The sequence below is a fragment of the Clarias gariepinus genome, chromosome 16, assembly GCF_024256425.1.
Source record: "Clarias gariepinus isolate MV-2021 ecotype Netherlands chromosome 16, CGAR_prim_01v2, whole genome shotgun sequence".
Classification (NCBI taxonomy): domain Eukaryota; kingdom Metazoa; phylum Chordata; class Actinopteri; order Siluriformes; family Clariidae; genus Clarias; species Clarias gariepinus.
Genome location: NC_071115.1, coordinates 1,978,617 through 1,994,228, shown reverse-complemented (window position 1 = coordinate 1,994,228; position 15,612 = coordinate 1,978,617). Strand labels below are relative to the sequence as shown.

The following is a 15,612-nucleotide window of genomic DNA, read 5'->3' as shown; positions in this document are numbered from 1 at the left end:
GATTGGTCTGAACGAACCAAAGGAAACAACTAAGGAGAGTTGAAATGGTTGGAACTTGGTTTAGATCCCTTCAACAGCTGTGTGTCCACTTGTTATTGAGACTCATCAGGAAAAAGATTTCAGTTTGTTAGTGAGCATAAAGGAGCGATGGAAAAAGGTCATGTGATCTTTTTTCGCCAGACTGTGTACGTCTAGTCTGTTAATTTATCTCGTTCAGCTATACTCATTCCATTGAAAACTATACAATATCAATACTTACTTTTGGACGTGTTGGTTAATTACTGAGATATCTTTACCATATCTTTATACTGTATGTATTCAGCATGAATCTCCATTCAGATTTTCAAGGTTTCTGCTGTACTGAGAATATGTTACTGATGCTCATAAAAAAGCAACACATGATAATAATCACCGTAGAATTAAAATATTAATGTGTGTAAAGCTGCTTTATGTTGAGTTGTAGAGTAAAAACATTAAGATTAGACTCTGTGTAATGAGTGTATTTTGTAGCTAATAATGAAAGCTAATAATTAAGCTAGCATAAATTAAATGCATCCCTCAGATGTGTAATAAAATGTGTGTTTTTATGACTTAAACAGCCGCGTGAATTTACTTAACATCATCTGCTAATCGGAATTCATCAATTTTATCATACTGAGAAGCAGCAGCGCTGTAACAAAATCACTTCTGAAATACTTTATTGCTTGTGTGAAACCATACAGAATGACTTTTGCAGATGATAAAACCAGACCAAGTGAAAACGCTAAAATAATCAGGAGTAACATTTAACTCAGACGTGTTGGTACGTAATCAGTAGCTTATTAAACTTACAGGACCTGCGATTGAAACACGACTGCCCTCTACAGGTAATGTACGTCATGAGCCTGAGAACTTCACAGCTGCCCGCGCACTGCCGCGGCAGCTTGTCAGATGCCTTATCTCGAGACGCATCATTCTTAATGGCCACATCTGACCTCTGATGTTTTCCTAAAGCTTTTTTAAGGGTGAAGCGCCACTGGTTCCTCTTGGACACTCTTCAAATAGGGAAGATTTTTCTTTACATCTACAAGAATGGATTTTGTCCCACTTAAGTCTCTATACTTGATGGTTGATGGTGTTAACGGTACCTGTGAAAGCTGTCCACCATTTTAAGTTGGCCACGCAGCTCTTTCTTGGTGAGGTGGTCCAGCATGCGGGCGTCCACCAGAGACTCCATAAAGTAGCTCCTGTACTGCGGCAGACCCAGACTGGGCAGCCAGTCATTACCCACCCACTCATGGTTCATATCACCATAGGCCAGAATCTAACACACACACACACACACACACATGTTACAAAGAGTTTTCTACATAGATGGAATCTTATTCGCTAATTCCAAAAAATGTTCTCTGATAATAATAATAATTATTATTATTATTAGTAGTAGTAGTAGTATTATGGGTCTCCTTGTAAATAAGGGCCATCCAAAATATGATGTCTGCTTGTTCAATGCTAATCTATCATAGATACCCTGCCTGGCCAAAAAGGTCATTATTTCAAAAGGGTTAAATTATTAAAAAAAAAAAAACTAAGAAAATTGATAAATGTCTCAGATTTGGTTAAGAACTGTCCAACACATTATTAAACCCTGGAGGGATAGTGCTGAACTCTCAACCTTGTGGAATAAATGTGGTCAAAAAAAATAGAAAAGGGTCATGTGACCTGATGAATCCAGACTGAGCCTATTCCAGAGTGATGGGCGTGTCAGGGTGAGAGGGGAAGGACATGAAGCGATGCTCCCATCATGCATAGTGTCCACTGTACAAGCCTCTGGAGACAGTGTTATGATCTGGGGTTGATTAGTTACTCAGGTCTAGACTCAGTAACGTTATGGGGCAATAAAATGAAGTCAGCTGACCACCTGAATGTACTGAATCACCAGAGGATCACATCTATGGAGGGGTTTCTACCCTGATGGCACGCACCATATTCCAGGACTCTTTGTGTGGAAGAGTATTCTCACTGGGTTCTGGGAGGATGAGGAACCTCATCACACATGAACTGGACATCACATTGCAATCAAATCTAAAGGTCATTGAAAGAAATCTTAAAGTGTGCAACTTCTTCATATTTTGATTGTTTGGCCAGGCAGTGTATATCACACTTTAGCATTTTAACATAGCTATAACGCAGAAGTGGGAAAATCGCCGTAAGCACAGTGAGTAGCACAGCCTCAATCAAATGATTTCTGAGACCATGCACCGCACATTACAGCAGGTTTTAACATTTTGGACATTTTCTTAATTATCAAAATTTATTATAAACAGACGAGATGACGTGATGCATTGTGGGTGTTATTTTATACTATAAGGAAGAACAGTTTTTTATTTGGAATATGCACTGGTTTATTTCTTAAATTAAGTTGAATTCGTTAAAAAAAAAAAAAAAAAAAAAAAAACTACACAATGGTCGAGAGAGGGTACTTAAGGACCACACACTAAGGCTGGATTGTTTTTTTCCTCAATACAAACCAAACGAGCTCGAGTCTATCCTTTCTATACACTCGTCTAAAGCCCCATAAACAGCATTTATGAGGTGAGGTTTGTGTGAACGCTGACGTACCTGATCCCAGCTGAACTCCTTCAGCTCCTGCACAGGTCGAGGAGTTAAAGAGAGACACGGGGAGAGGAGAGGAGGGAAAGCGGCAGGAGCAGCGGGAGAGACACGCCGATGAAAGGGAAGAAGAAGAAGGAGGGATGTCGAGGGAGGACAGGAAGAAAGGGAACAAAGGGAGGAACAGTTTGTTAGTGACCGGGTCATTAGGTGGAAGCAGTGTGTATGCTACGACAGAACTCTGAGGGAAAAGCAGAAGATGCTTAACACTAAAGCCTAGTGAGGACACACAAAGAGGGACAGAGAGAGAGATAGAGAGAAATATATATACATAGAGAGAGAGAGAGAGAGAGAGAGAGAGAGATCAACACAAATCCAACAATTTCGCTTTAATGTCTTCACTAAGGGTGGTCTCTATTTCTCTAAGAGCAAACAAAGAAAAGTGCACTAAATAAATCCATTAACGGTGTCTCAAACACTTTAAAGTATTTATTTTACATTACTAAATACTTTAATTTAAATGTATTCTGTAACAGAACTTCAATGAGGCTCATCTTAATGGTTTCCATCAGTGACTTTATGGACTACATGACATTCCACCTCACTCTTATCGTACAGTTTTGTCCTGGTGTTATTAGAATATAATTAAAAATGGCAACAAAAACCACTAGGAATGCAAAATATTATTAAACTACCACTAGAGACCACCAGAAATGCATTAAAATCCATTATGGACCACTAGGAGTAACCAGTGTTTTCTGTGATGTAATGCACTGTAACAATACAGTTTCTTAATGGTTTTGTGAAATTGTCCATTACGGAAGCAAAACACCATTAGGATCCACCAAAAAAGCATTAAAATCTGTTAGGTATTAATATCTCTAATGGTTTCCATTATACAGGATACTGTCCCTTACTCAGACTAACGGTTTCCGTTGGATTCTATTAGATATTTCTGATATTTCTGATTAAAATTAAATATTATTAAACAAAAGTAGGCCTTCTGTTACAAATAGACACCAGTCAAAATGTTTTTAGGAACCATAAAAAATATGACATCATTAGATTCTACAAGAAACACATTAAATCCCATCAGGTACACATTCATGATATCTAACTAGCAGCTAAAAGGCCACGATCTCTGCTCATCATCATCACCGCTAACTGTCATTAATAAGCCTATGCTAATTTAAAATGGTTTCTGGTATCATTTTAAATCTTGTTATTATAGACTTAAACTAGCTAACATAAAGAAACTGGACTGAAAAACAACTGAGAAAAACTAGCATGAGCTAGCTAGCTCAAAATTACTTCTGAGGAGATTTTAAAAGGTTACACTAATTCATGTCTATAGTCTTCACTGCTAACTCAAGCCAACTAGCATCTGACCGGATTGAAAAAACATAGGTACTTTAGTGAGCAAAAAAGCTAATTTAACAGGATTTAAAAAAGATTTTAAAACTTGTAATGATTTTTTTTTTTACATTTCTTTGATTTTCGTTTTAGTTTTCATATTTATTTTTTAATTTAGTCATAGCCAGTTCCCATTAGGGCACTCCCCCATCAAGTCTACTACTACAAGACATGGAGGGCCGAAGACTATCATGTGTAGAGCCGCGACTGACATGAAAGCGCTAAGTGCTTCCCCTCCCACCCCTCTGAGAGACCTCGGCCAATCGGCTCTCTCTAGGCCCCCGGCTGCGAGAGGCTACAGCATCACCCGGGATTCAAATCTCCGGTTGACAGGGTGAGCACTTAACAGGGCCCCAAACTTAACAGGTTTGAAGGAGGAAACATTTTTGGGAGCAAAGTAGCTAGCTAGCACAATCTAACTCTTGACTGAGATAAAGCTTTACTGCTAGGTCTAGCTACAGTAGGAGATATAAGCAAACATGCCAGGGATTATAAAACATTTTAAAGTATTTTGTGGGCAAAACAGTGTTGCAAGTTAGTATTTAAATAATTATATTTAACTAATAAGCCAGAGGTTAATTTGGTGTTTTGATTAATGATAGTTAGTTAGCTTTTGTGAGACCCCAAATCCTGAGAGTTGAGAACAGCGATGATTCACTGGCATGATCTGATAGTGTAATGTGTTTTATTATATATATATTTTGTATAAAACTGATGGATGTTCAAGAACAAATATTAGCTCAGTAATAGTCAGTATATGTTAGCTTCCATCCATCCATCTAGGAGCCTCCATAGTCCAACTAGGACTACATGGAGGCCAATGGGGACCATTGTATTTATTACCATTTTTCTGACCGTGGTAGGACCTCCGGTCAACATTCACACTCTACGGACAATTTGGAAATGCTAATTAGCCTAACCTTCATGTCTTTGGACTGTGGAAGGAAACCAGACTATTTGGAGGAAACCCATCAAGCACGGGGAGTTTATGCACACAGACCCCCAGGCAGGGAATCGAACCCGTACCCTGGAGGTGCAAGACGACAGTGCTATCCACTTAGCCACCGTGCCACCATATCTTAGCTTAAATTGATAATATTTTAAAGGCGCTCTCTGATAGACAGATAATAATAAGGCTGCACCTGCATGTAGATTGTGTCTCTGAAAGGTACGTACTGGTTTGGTGGCGGCCGTAAGTGACTCCATTTCAGCGTGTGTCATCCACACGTTACTGGTTGACTGAAAAGACACAAAAAAAAAGACATGACATTTTGAGCCCAACAGACAACTCTGGATGAATTTAGCTTTCTGGTTTATTTAATTATGTGCTTTAGAAAAACAAACAGCAGATTAATAAAAAGAATCAATTTCACTCCAATTAGGATTCGACACCCAAACTAAAACATATGCAGGTTTGTGTTGTGATAGTGTATGTATGTGTGTGTGTGTGTTTCTTACAGAGCGGGTGCTGGCCGGGGCAGAGGGGCTGGTGAGCGACACCATCTCCTGGATGGCGAGGCGCAGTTTGAGGCGGTGCAGCGGGTTACTGATGCCGATCTCACGCTGGATCTCTGTGTCGGATAGATTAGCCATGATCGCGCCGCTCTTTACGTTGGCACGACACGCTGCCACGTACCATGCCGGCATGCCCACCCACAACTGAGACAGAGACAAAGAGGGAGAGAAAGATGATGAAAAAGACAGCAAGGAAGTTAAGAAACATCAGAACAATATGGTAACAAATAATACCTGGCACCAATTACACAAAATTCACTTTTTGATCAATTTTACACCTTGTTGGCACCTGGTTTCTTCTTTAAACTTAAATTATCTTGCTTTTCTCTCATGATGTGCACAATGTTCCTGAGAATGGTAGAACTGTGGTTGTCACTAAGGCTCAATGGCCAGCTAATTTCTTTAAAAATGATTTGAATCCTCAATTGCGGATCCTGAAGCTGAGGCTAACGTTGCTAACTGTAGCTTGTATTACATTTTAGTAGCAACAGATCCATTGTTCGTCTGTAGATATATACGAGTGTTGTATTACCATGACGTCCTCTAATTCACCTGTGTTAGTGATATACATTTTTTAAATGGTCTCTCTTAAATACTGTATGGACACAATAATCAGTTGCTATTTTTCTGCTTGTTTTGCTTCATCAGAATTTCATGTTGAAAGAGCTGCATGTTGAAAAATGGACAGGAAATGCTTAATAATGTCCAAACTCAAGTTCAATTTCTATGTCATTTCCGGTCCAGAAAAATCCACTTCTGCAAAGTGGCATTTGAGAGCGATTCATTTAAAGCTTCGGACACTCAGGACGCAGGTTATGTTGAGGTGCACGTTGAGTTCTTAGCTCTCTATAATGACACCTAGTGGCTCGGCCATGTCGGAATGGCTACACATCGCCCCCTGGTGTTGTACAGACGCTGCAGCCTATACAGACAGGTTGTGAAGTATAATTATATGTAAATAAAAATAGACCGAACCTCCAGCCAGGACACCACGGTGGGGCCGTCCCAGGAGGCGAAGGGAAGGCCCTGGCGACACGCCTCCTCCAACAGCTCATGTCTGTAAGAATGAAGGAGACACAATGAGCTTAATGAAATGAGACATGAGCATGAACCACACCAAGAAAAAGATACGCTACAGAGAGGAAAAAAACTAATCAACAGTTCTCTTTACTGCCTAGCTAGCCCTAATTAGCTGGAGTGTCCCATTTTCCTGTCTTTTTTGGATTAAAAAATGTCACCATTTTGCAGCTCCGACATCACTTCCCTAGAAACCTCCACTATGAGTATTATAAGTGTATAATAAAGTATGAATGCAGAGTAATTTGAGACACAGAACATTGTGGAGGAGAAGACAGGGAAGTGTACTTCTTCTTGCTGCGGCGGTCCTTGTCCACAGGTCCGGCCATCTTGGTGAGACCGAGCGGATCAACGGAGCCCAGATCATCAGAGGGAGTGGAAGCTGGAACAGAAACCAAGGTGAAATTTAACTTGGTGTTAAAAGTGGTTAGTAGTGGACTCGGGTTATTTGGACTATAGAATAACTTAACAGTTATGGATGTCCTGCTTTCATATTTGTCCACCAATGTTTCCATACTTCATAAAGCAATCCCTTTTATCTCTGCCTAAGGCACTATCTTGTTTTTAGTGCCTGTCAGGTCTTTGCCCTATATCTGTCTCTACCCTTGATGTACAGGTACTCCATGTCCCTGTCTTTCATGTCTCACTATTTGTCTTTTCATGGTTTTTCATTCTCTACCCTTTATGTACCATGTACCCCTTTATAGTTTGGTCCCCCATGCCCTTGTCTTAGGTCTCTGCCCATCGTGTCCCTGTCCTTTGTGTCTCCTATATCTCAGCCAGAGGTGAAACGTAAATGAGCACATTTACTTTGTTACTGTACTTTGGTACATATTTCACGTATCTCTACTTTACATGGGTAGTTTTATTAGGGGATACTTTTTACTTGTACTCCGCTCAAAAGTACAACAAACATCAGTACTTTTACTTTGTATTTGAAGCGGGAATTTTGCCAACTGATGACTATTATGAATGACTATTATACATAATTGCGTGACTCGCCATTCCTTTGAGAAACGCCTAATGACTTAACAGGTGTTTATAATCAGAAGCAGAGTTGGTTGCAGATGCTGATGAAACTAACACATTTACAATCAGGAAGGAGAGAGAGAGATTTTTTACTATGAAAAAGGCTACTGTAAGATAATATAAGCCCTGTTTTTTTCAAACATAAGTTCATTTGAAGGTGAGTACTTTTTTTACTTTTACGCAAGTACACATGTAAATGGAGGACTTCTACTTTTACTTGAGTGAAATTTGCACTATTGAATGTCTACTTTTACTTAAGTGCAGGATTTGTATACTTTGCCCAACCCTGATCTTAGCCTGATCTCATATCCCTTGTCTCTGTCCTGTCCCTGACTCACCCAAAGAGGCGGACTCGCGGCCAGGCTGTCCCATGCGTCCCTTCTCCTTCTTTCCAAAGAGGCGGCCGATGGAAGACTTGATGCTTTTCTTTTTGCTGGCCTTGTGGAGGGAATCCTGACTGCTGTTAGAGCTGCTTCCGTCTGCCGAGAGACTGCAGGGACAAGAGACAGGAGACTTCTTTTAAATAATATGCGGATTGGGGATGAGTCTCAAGTTCAACTAGACATGTTTGCTAATGCTAAACTAACTAGTGTTTGAATACAAGTGGAGCTACGACTATGTAATACAGATAACGTTTTTAATCAAAGCGTTTCTCTCCCTGACCTGCGGAACTCGCGGCTGTCGTCCAGCATGGCTCCGGGGTGGGTGTGGCTCATTCTGTCCAATCGGAGAGCACGTGGGGTTGGTGGAGGGGTGGAGTCCAACAGAGCCAGGGACCTATCGTCTTCCTTGTTGTTCTGAGAAACAAAATTAATCTCTAATAATTTAAGCAGAACGTTATCTACAATATAGCTAGCACCTTATTAGTGATCAAGCATTTAACATATTTTCTATAAATTATAAATAAAACCACAAATTAATAGCTAAGTTTGGCAATTCTGTTGGATAAATAAATAAAAACAAATTAAGGATTTTCACGCCATTGTGTAATGTACAGTATCAGGTAACTTGTTACTACAGCGCCCCTTTGTGCTGTAGCCTAATTTCTGATTGTTAGCTTCACCGTAATTATACGTTAAGATCTAAAATACTAAGCCGCTGTAAGTCTCTTGATATTGAGCCTAAAATTTTTGTTGCCTAATTTGTAATAAAAATATATTTGTAACACAGACCTGAGCCAGAACTTACAACTCATTTCTCGAGTACAAAGCTAACCTCTTATTCTCACTGACAATTTCATTGCTACCTGTCTGTCAGTCTCGCGTGCCGGAGAGTGGGGCAGGCGTGGGGTGGAGTGACCCGAGCTGGGTGGAGAGGGCGACGCCAATGTGGAGGAGGTGAGAGACGGGGTAATAAAGGTCCTGCCACTGGCGTCTCTTCCCAAAGAGGATGGCGGAACCGGTGGTCCGTCTAGAGCCACGCTGCTCACGCGGCTCTCGATCTCCTCAGCCCTCAGCTCCGTGTTCTCCTTCTCCTCCTGAATCAACCTGAGACACAGAAAAGGGATTAATTGTACATTGGCAAATCTCAGATATGCAAAGCATGTAAGGAATAGAACTTAGGAACCCCAGAGTCGGTGAAGAATAGCCACAGGGACTCTGATTTGATCCTTTAGACACAGTGGGTAATGATGTGCTACCTTTTTGAATTAAACAGTTTTAAATCAAATCTCAACAATGCAAAACCAAGTTAGTGAAAACTCCAGGATGAACCTTCATGGATCTGTTGTTGTTGCTCTTCCAGCTGTTTATAAAGCTGTTCCTGGTTTCAATCAGTTTGAGCTCCTTCCCTAATCCATAAAGCTTAACATGTTTTGCGTAAGTGAATCTGAAGCTCACTTGATCTCCTTGTTGATGGCTTCCAGCTGTTCCTGAAGCATGATGGCCAGCGTCTGGACGTCCGTCTGTCCGCTGGGAGAAAGCAGCTCAGAGCCGAAGAGCGTCTCACGATCCTCTTCATCATCAGAGCATCCGCCCTCGACTCCGCCCTCGAAACCCGGCCCGAGCAACGCGCCGCTCTCCCATTCGCCGTACTGCAAAAGACAGGAGAGGTTTAGTGATCTGATCTCAGATAAACAATGCCACAAGGTAATGAAAGCGAACTGAAGCTTCTCACCTTGCTGGCGTCCTCTCTGGCTCCGCCCCAACGTCCACGGTGGGTCCTCCTGACCACGCCCCCTGAGCCTGTACTTCCATAGTGATCCAGGTGAGTGGTGGAGCCAGCAGGTAGAGAACCGCCTCCCTGGGAGTACCTGAGCTCCAGAGCACTGCCAGGAAGAGAGCTGTCGTGGGGAACCGAGAACCGTCAGCACTCAGGAACTAAACGACAGCTCACGAAAGTACATTTTCTTCACAGGTTCCTGACAGGTGTCATTCCACAGGCAAGTCATCATGCGTAAATGTAACTCTCCTATTTTAAACGCTTCCTATTTCACATAATTAATAATCATATTTATTTATACTTGCTGAGTAGAACTATAAGCCAGAACATTCCATTGTAAAGGCGAGTAGTGGTGAAATCCTTATCATGTCCACAAGACGTCATGTTAGGCCTAGCTCATATAAAACACCAATGAGGAAGACCGATGGGGGGGGGGGGGGCGGTAGCTTACCGGGAGTAGGAGGAGCCAGACCTGCCCCTCAACTGATCCAGTTCCAGCTGCAGCCTCTCCAACTCTGCAATCAGCTGATCCTGAGAGAGAGAGAGAGAATTAATTAAAGGGGATGGAAAAGCAATAAAAGCAAGGAAAGACAAGAAAGAAAGGAAAGGGATTGGAGGGATAGGGAATGAAAAATTTTAAAGAAGAGAAAATAAAAGATGAGACGAGTGGGGAAGCCAAAGGGAAATATAGAGGTGTGTGCAAATGTCTCCTGACGTGTACTAGTGTGTTTTAAAGTGCGTGGGTGAGTTCTGATGCGTGCAGATGTGTACTGAAGTGTACAGGTGTGTATTAATACAATGTATATGCAGGTGTACGCTCATATGTACAGTAGTTCACTTGTGTGTACATCTGTGTATTGATGTGTGCAGGTAAGTGCTGATACATATAGACAGGGAGTTAACACGTGTATGTGTGTACTGGTGTGTGTAGGTTGTGTTGTGAAGACCTGTGATGGTGTCAATTAACATATGCAGATGTGGATTTGCCGTGTACAGCTGTGTTCTTATCTGTCCTGATATATAAATACCCATGGTCCTAAACATAAGTGTAATGTAGGTGTGTGATTTAAAGTATGTACGTGTGTATTGATCTGTTGTAGTGTGTATTGATCTGGATAGGTGTGTACTGGTTTGTGCAGGTGTGTATTCATGTCTGTATTTTGTATTGATCTGTGCATGTGTATATCGCTGTGTGCAGGTGTGTATTGATTTGGGAAAATGTGTGCTGTCCTATTTAAGTGTGTATTTATGTCTGCAGTTGTTTATTCATGTATGCAGGTGTGTATTGATATATGTAGGTGTACGTTGATTTGTGTAGGTGTGTTTAGACTGGGCAGGTGTGTATTGAATTATGCATGTGTACAATGACAAGCGCAGGTGTGTATTGATCTGTGGAGGTGTGCATTGATGTGTGATGGTGTGTATTGATCTGTGAAGGTGTGTATTGATCTGTGGAGGTGTGTATTAATCTGTGGAGGTGTGTAATAATCTGTGGAGGTGTATACTGATCTGTGGAGTTGTGTATTGATGTGTGATGGTGTGTACTGATCTGTGGATGTAATTATTGATCTATAAAGTTGTGTATGGATATGTGAAGGTGTGTATGAGCTATGCTCATATCTACATAGAAATAGCATACATGAACTGTATCAGTCAGGATTTAGGCCTCATCACAGTACAGAGACAGCACTCGTTAAAGTAGTAAATGACCTCCTATTGGCCTCTGATCAGGGTTGTGTCACTATACTTGTATTACTCGACCTCAGAGCAGCTTTTGACACCATTGATCATACTATTCTTCTTCACAGATTAGAAAATGTAGTAGGAATTAAGGTTACAGCCCTCTCCTGGCTCAGATCCTATCTGACCCATCGTTTTCAGTATGTAGACTTAAATGGTGATTATTCTGTATGTCCTCTAGTGGAGTTTGGTGTTCCACAGGGTTCAGTTTTAGGTCCACTGCTTTTTTCCCTTTACATGCTTCCTCTGGGCAACATAATCCGTAAGCATGGTATTAGTTTTCATTGTTATGCTGATAATACACAGTTATATGTCTCAGCAAAACCTGATGAGATGAACCAGGTTACTAAAGTTGAGCAATGTGTGCAGGACATAAGAAATTGGATGCCTATTAACTTCCTTCTGCTTAATCCAGATAAGACAGAAGTTCTAGTCACAGGACCGTATACAGCTAAAAGTAAGATTTTAGATCACACCGTAACTTTAGATGGCCTTTCTGTTTCATCAAGTGCAACAGTAAAACACCTTGGTGTGATTATAGATTCCAGCCTTTCATTTGAAGCTTATGTAGATAATATTACCAGGATAGCATTCTTTCACCTCAGAAATATTGCCAGGATAAGAAATTTATTGTCGCTAAACAATGCAGAAAAACTAGTTCATGCTTTTATCACCTCTAGGTTGGACTATTGTAATGCCTTACTGTCTGGTTGTTCAGCTAGATGCATAAATAAGCTTCAGCTAGTCCAGAATGCAGCAGCGAGAGTCCTCACTAGAACCAGAAGATATGAGCACATCACCCCTACCCTATCTTCACTCCCTGTAAAATTTCGCATTGATTTTGAAATACTACTCTTGACATATAAAGCATTAAATGGTCTCGCGCCGCAGTACCTGAGCGAACTGCTAGTGTCTTACGATCCGCCACGACTACTTCGATCAAAGGATGCAGGCTGCTTGTCAGTACCGCGTATTATTAAAACTACAGCTGGGGGCGGAGCTTTTTCTTACAAAGCCCCAAAGTTATGGAATAGTCTTCCAAATAGTGTTCGGGACTCAGACACAGTCTCAGTGTTTAAGTCCAGGCTAAAAACCTATTTATTTAGCCAAGCATTTTTATAAATAGATTAGCCTTAGGTAAAGGAGCAGATCTGGGGGACTCATGGACGTAGAGTATTATGGTGAACTGGTATGTTTGGATGCTGTCTTCCTCACTCTCATTGATCACTCAGGTTTGCTGACGGTGAGGTGATTGTTTGCTTTACATGTCAGGAAGCCCTCATGTTTGTGTTTCCTTCTGGCTCTCCCTTTTAGGTATGATGTCATAGTTAGTCCTGCCGGAGTCTCTGCTTGCACTCTACAGTTAATATACATTCACATTATACATTATTTGACTGTGACCATACCTAACTGTTATCTCTCCTCTTCTGCTCTCTCTTACCTCTCTCCCCCCTTTCTCTCCTTCTCTCTCTCTGTCGAGCTACACATGTCGTTCCTGAGCTGCCAGTGATCCAGACTCCCTCTGCCCTCCGGACCTGTCTGACCCATCCTGGTGCCCCGCTTCTGGTTGGAGATCTCGTCACATGGATGTCCCCTGTGTCTCTTTGGGATGTGTCTGGTGTCTGGGGATGGTTTCACTCTACCATGAAGACGGTTCTGGCCTCGACTGGTGTTGGCAGCTGAGTCTCCTGAGTCTACCTGAGTCTCCAATAACTACCTGGACTCCATAATAACATCAATTAACATCAACTGTTATGCTGAACTGCCTGCCAACTAACATGAAGTATAAATGCAGATCAGTTCCTGCTCTCCGTTATCACCCAGATGAGGATGGGTTCCCTGTTGAGTTTGGTTCCTCTCAAGGGTTCTTCCTATTTTTTAGGGAGTTTTTCCTTGCCACTGTCGCCCTCGGTTTATTCCCCAGGGACAATCTGATCATTTTGATTCATACACATTTAAATTCCATACAAACTTAAATAATTCTTTTGAGTGTGTAAAGTTGCTTTGAGAGAATGACAATTGTTAAAAGCGCTATACAAACTAAATTGAATTGAATTGTATTGATGTGTGGAGGTGTGTATTAATCTGTGGAGGTGTGTATTGATCTGTGGACGTGTGTATGGATGTGTGGAGGTGTGTATTGATCTGTGGAGGTGTGTATTGATCTATGAAGGTGTATATTGATTTATGAAGGTGTGTATTGATCTGTGAAGGTGTGTATTGATCCTTGGGTGTGTGTATTGATCTGTGGGGGTGTGTATTGATTTGTAGAGGTGTGTATTGATCTATAAAGGTGTGTATTGATTTGTGGAGATGTGTATTGATTTGTGAAGGTGTGTATTGATCCTTGGGTGTGTGTATTGATCTATGGAGGAGTGTATTGATCTCTGGAGGTGTGTATTGATCTGTGGACATGTGTATGCAGGTGTGTATTAATGGGCGCATTCAGGTGTGTGATGTATCAGTGTGATGATGAGTGCAGTACTGTATACTGTCAGGATCCTCTGATGTTCTGCATGTTGTGTTTTTTCTGTGCAGGTGTGTGTAGAGGTAAATCTACCTTGTTTGCCAGCAGATCGTCTTGGATCTTCTTCATATTGGCGAGCTCCTCAGACAGTGCGTTCTGTGGGGCAACAACGAGTCTCGCTCTTACTCGGCTCACGTTTAGAGAAACAGTTTAAGAAAGGAATGGCGTCTTATTCCGTGTGAGCGCTCACCTTCTCCTCGAGAGCCGCCATGCGCTCCTTCAGGTGGAGCTGCAGGCGCTCGTTCGACTCGGACAGCAGCTTGTCCACCGTGTCGGACAGACGCTTGTTATGTTCGTCGTTCATCCTCTCCCTCTGTCTCGCCTGAGAGGAGGAGAGAGAGATACAGAAAGAGACAGAGAGAGACAGTGAGAGACAGGGTGGAAGTGAGTGAGAGGAAAAGAAGCGTGTTGTCCTCTGATAAAAAAAATGCTTGTCTGGCAAAGTGAGAGAAGAGCAGGGCAGAGGAGAGCAAATGTAAAACAAAGCCCCCCCCACACACAGTGGCAAGAACATGTACATGGTACAACAAATTCCACACACACACACATCCAAAAAAAGAGAAAGACGAAAAGAGAACTGCGGGGATGTGTCTGTAAAAAAAAAGGGAAATACTAAAAATAATAAATATGTTTATTATATAAGTTCCCGTAAATTTTTAGATGCCCCAAATTATCGCTCCAATGCCTTACCGTTGCTATAGTAACAGCAGGACGCAAACGCTCCACATAACGATGGGAATAAATGTAAAAACGTCATAGACAATGCTCGGATGTTTACCCAGCATTGATGGAAGGAGCCTCCAGTGCCAGTGCTTTGTAAACATGTAAAGCTGTAACTTTACAAAGCACAACATCACAAGGTCCTAAAGCCTGTCATATTTTCTCAACTGTAAAAGTCAATTAACAGACGTTTCCATGGTGATGGAGTTAAGTTAAAAGAGTACTTTAACCAAAATTAAAGTAACCTGTAAGGTTTGCTTCTTTAATTTCTATGCTAATGTGGTTACAAATAACAGAACGGTTAGTTCGGTGTGGATTTCTGCCTCCCCAGGTCACTTTTTATTCTTCATTAGAATTTTCTTTTTCTTTTTTTTCCGGATGGAATCCAGTAGGTTGTCCTTCCCACATGGGGTGGAGCTCAGTCATGGTACGGTGTGAGTGACAGCGTAGATGCTTATATTAAGGATTAAAAATCGATTCACTTTTGTGTGATCATCATCTGAAAAGTAACGAGACTCTGTTTAGATTGGACGGAGCAAAAGTCAGTAGAAGAAAAAAGTATCTCAGATACTTATCAAAAAATACCCAAGTAAAGTTTAGATACATGAAAACCTACTTTAGTACGCTACCGGAGGAGCTGCACTCGCCACCTCCGCAACCTCTTTACTGGACCACCTTAGAGCTCCGGCCGAGTCGGGGACGTGATTCAAAGCAGGTAGTCACGTAAACACAAAAAAAACGTTTTACACCATGTGATCCTCTCACTTATCTCTCAGCTATTAATAAACCCTGCCTGTGAGTTTATGCATCATGTGACACCGTATCCGTCTGGTCCGAGG

General features: G+C 41.6%; 1 protein-coding gene across 4 annotated transcripts in view; it reads right to left on the bottom strand.

Annotated features, from left to right (window-relative positions):
- Window positions 1-15,612, bottom strand: part of ppfia3 (PTPRF interacting protein alpha 3) — a 48,597-nt gene that overhangs the window by 6,969 nt on the left and 26,016 nt on the right. For 3 of the 4 annotated variants that reach the window (XM_053514850.1, XM_053514851.1, XM_053514852.1), the window contains exons 13-26: window positions 14,244-14,375; window positions 14,087-14,149; window positions 10,238-10,317; window positions 9,742-9,907; window positions 9,465-9,658; window positions 8,873-9,113; window positions 8,290-8,423; window positions 7,965-8,116; window positions 6,886-6,979; window positions 6,496-6,577; window positions 5,464-5,664; window positions 5,182-5,244; window positions 2,602-2,628; window positions 1,128-1,303 (exon numbers count right to left, since the gene is read on the bottom strand). In XM_053514850.1, coding sequence (XP_053370825.1) covers window positions 1,128-1,303; window positions 2,602-2,628; window positions 5,182-5,244; window positions 5,464-5,664; window positions 6,496-6,577; window positions 6,886-6,979; window positions 7,965-8,116; window positions 8,290-8,423; window positions 8,873-9,113; window positions 9,465-9,658; window positions 9,742-9,907; window positions 10,238-10,317; window positions 14,087-14,149; window positions 14,244-14,375 — 1,805 coding nt within the window. Of the gene's footprint in view, window positions 1-1,127; window positions 1,304-2,601; window positions 2,629-2,690; window positions 2,869-5,181; window positions 5,245-5,463; window positions 5,665-6,495; window positions 6,578-6,885; window positions 6,980-7,964; window positions 8,117-8,289; window positions 8,424-8,872; window positions 9,114-9,464; window positions 9,659-9,741; window positions 9,908-10,237; window positions 10,318-14,086; window positions 14,150-14,243; window positions 14,376-15,612 lie in introns of those variants that run through there. The other variant, XM_053514853.1, reaches the window with a different exon arrangement.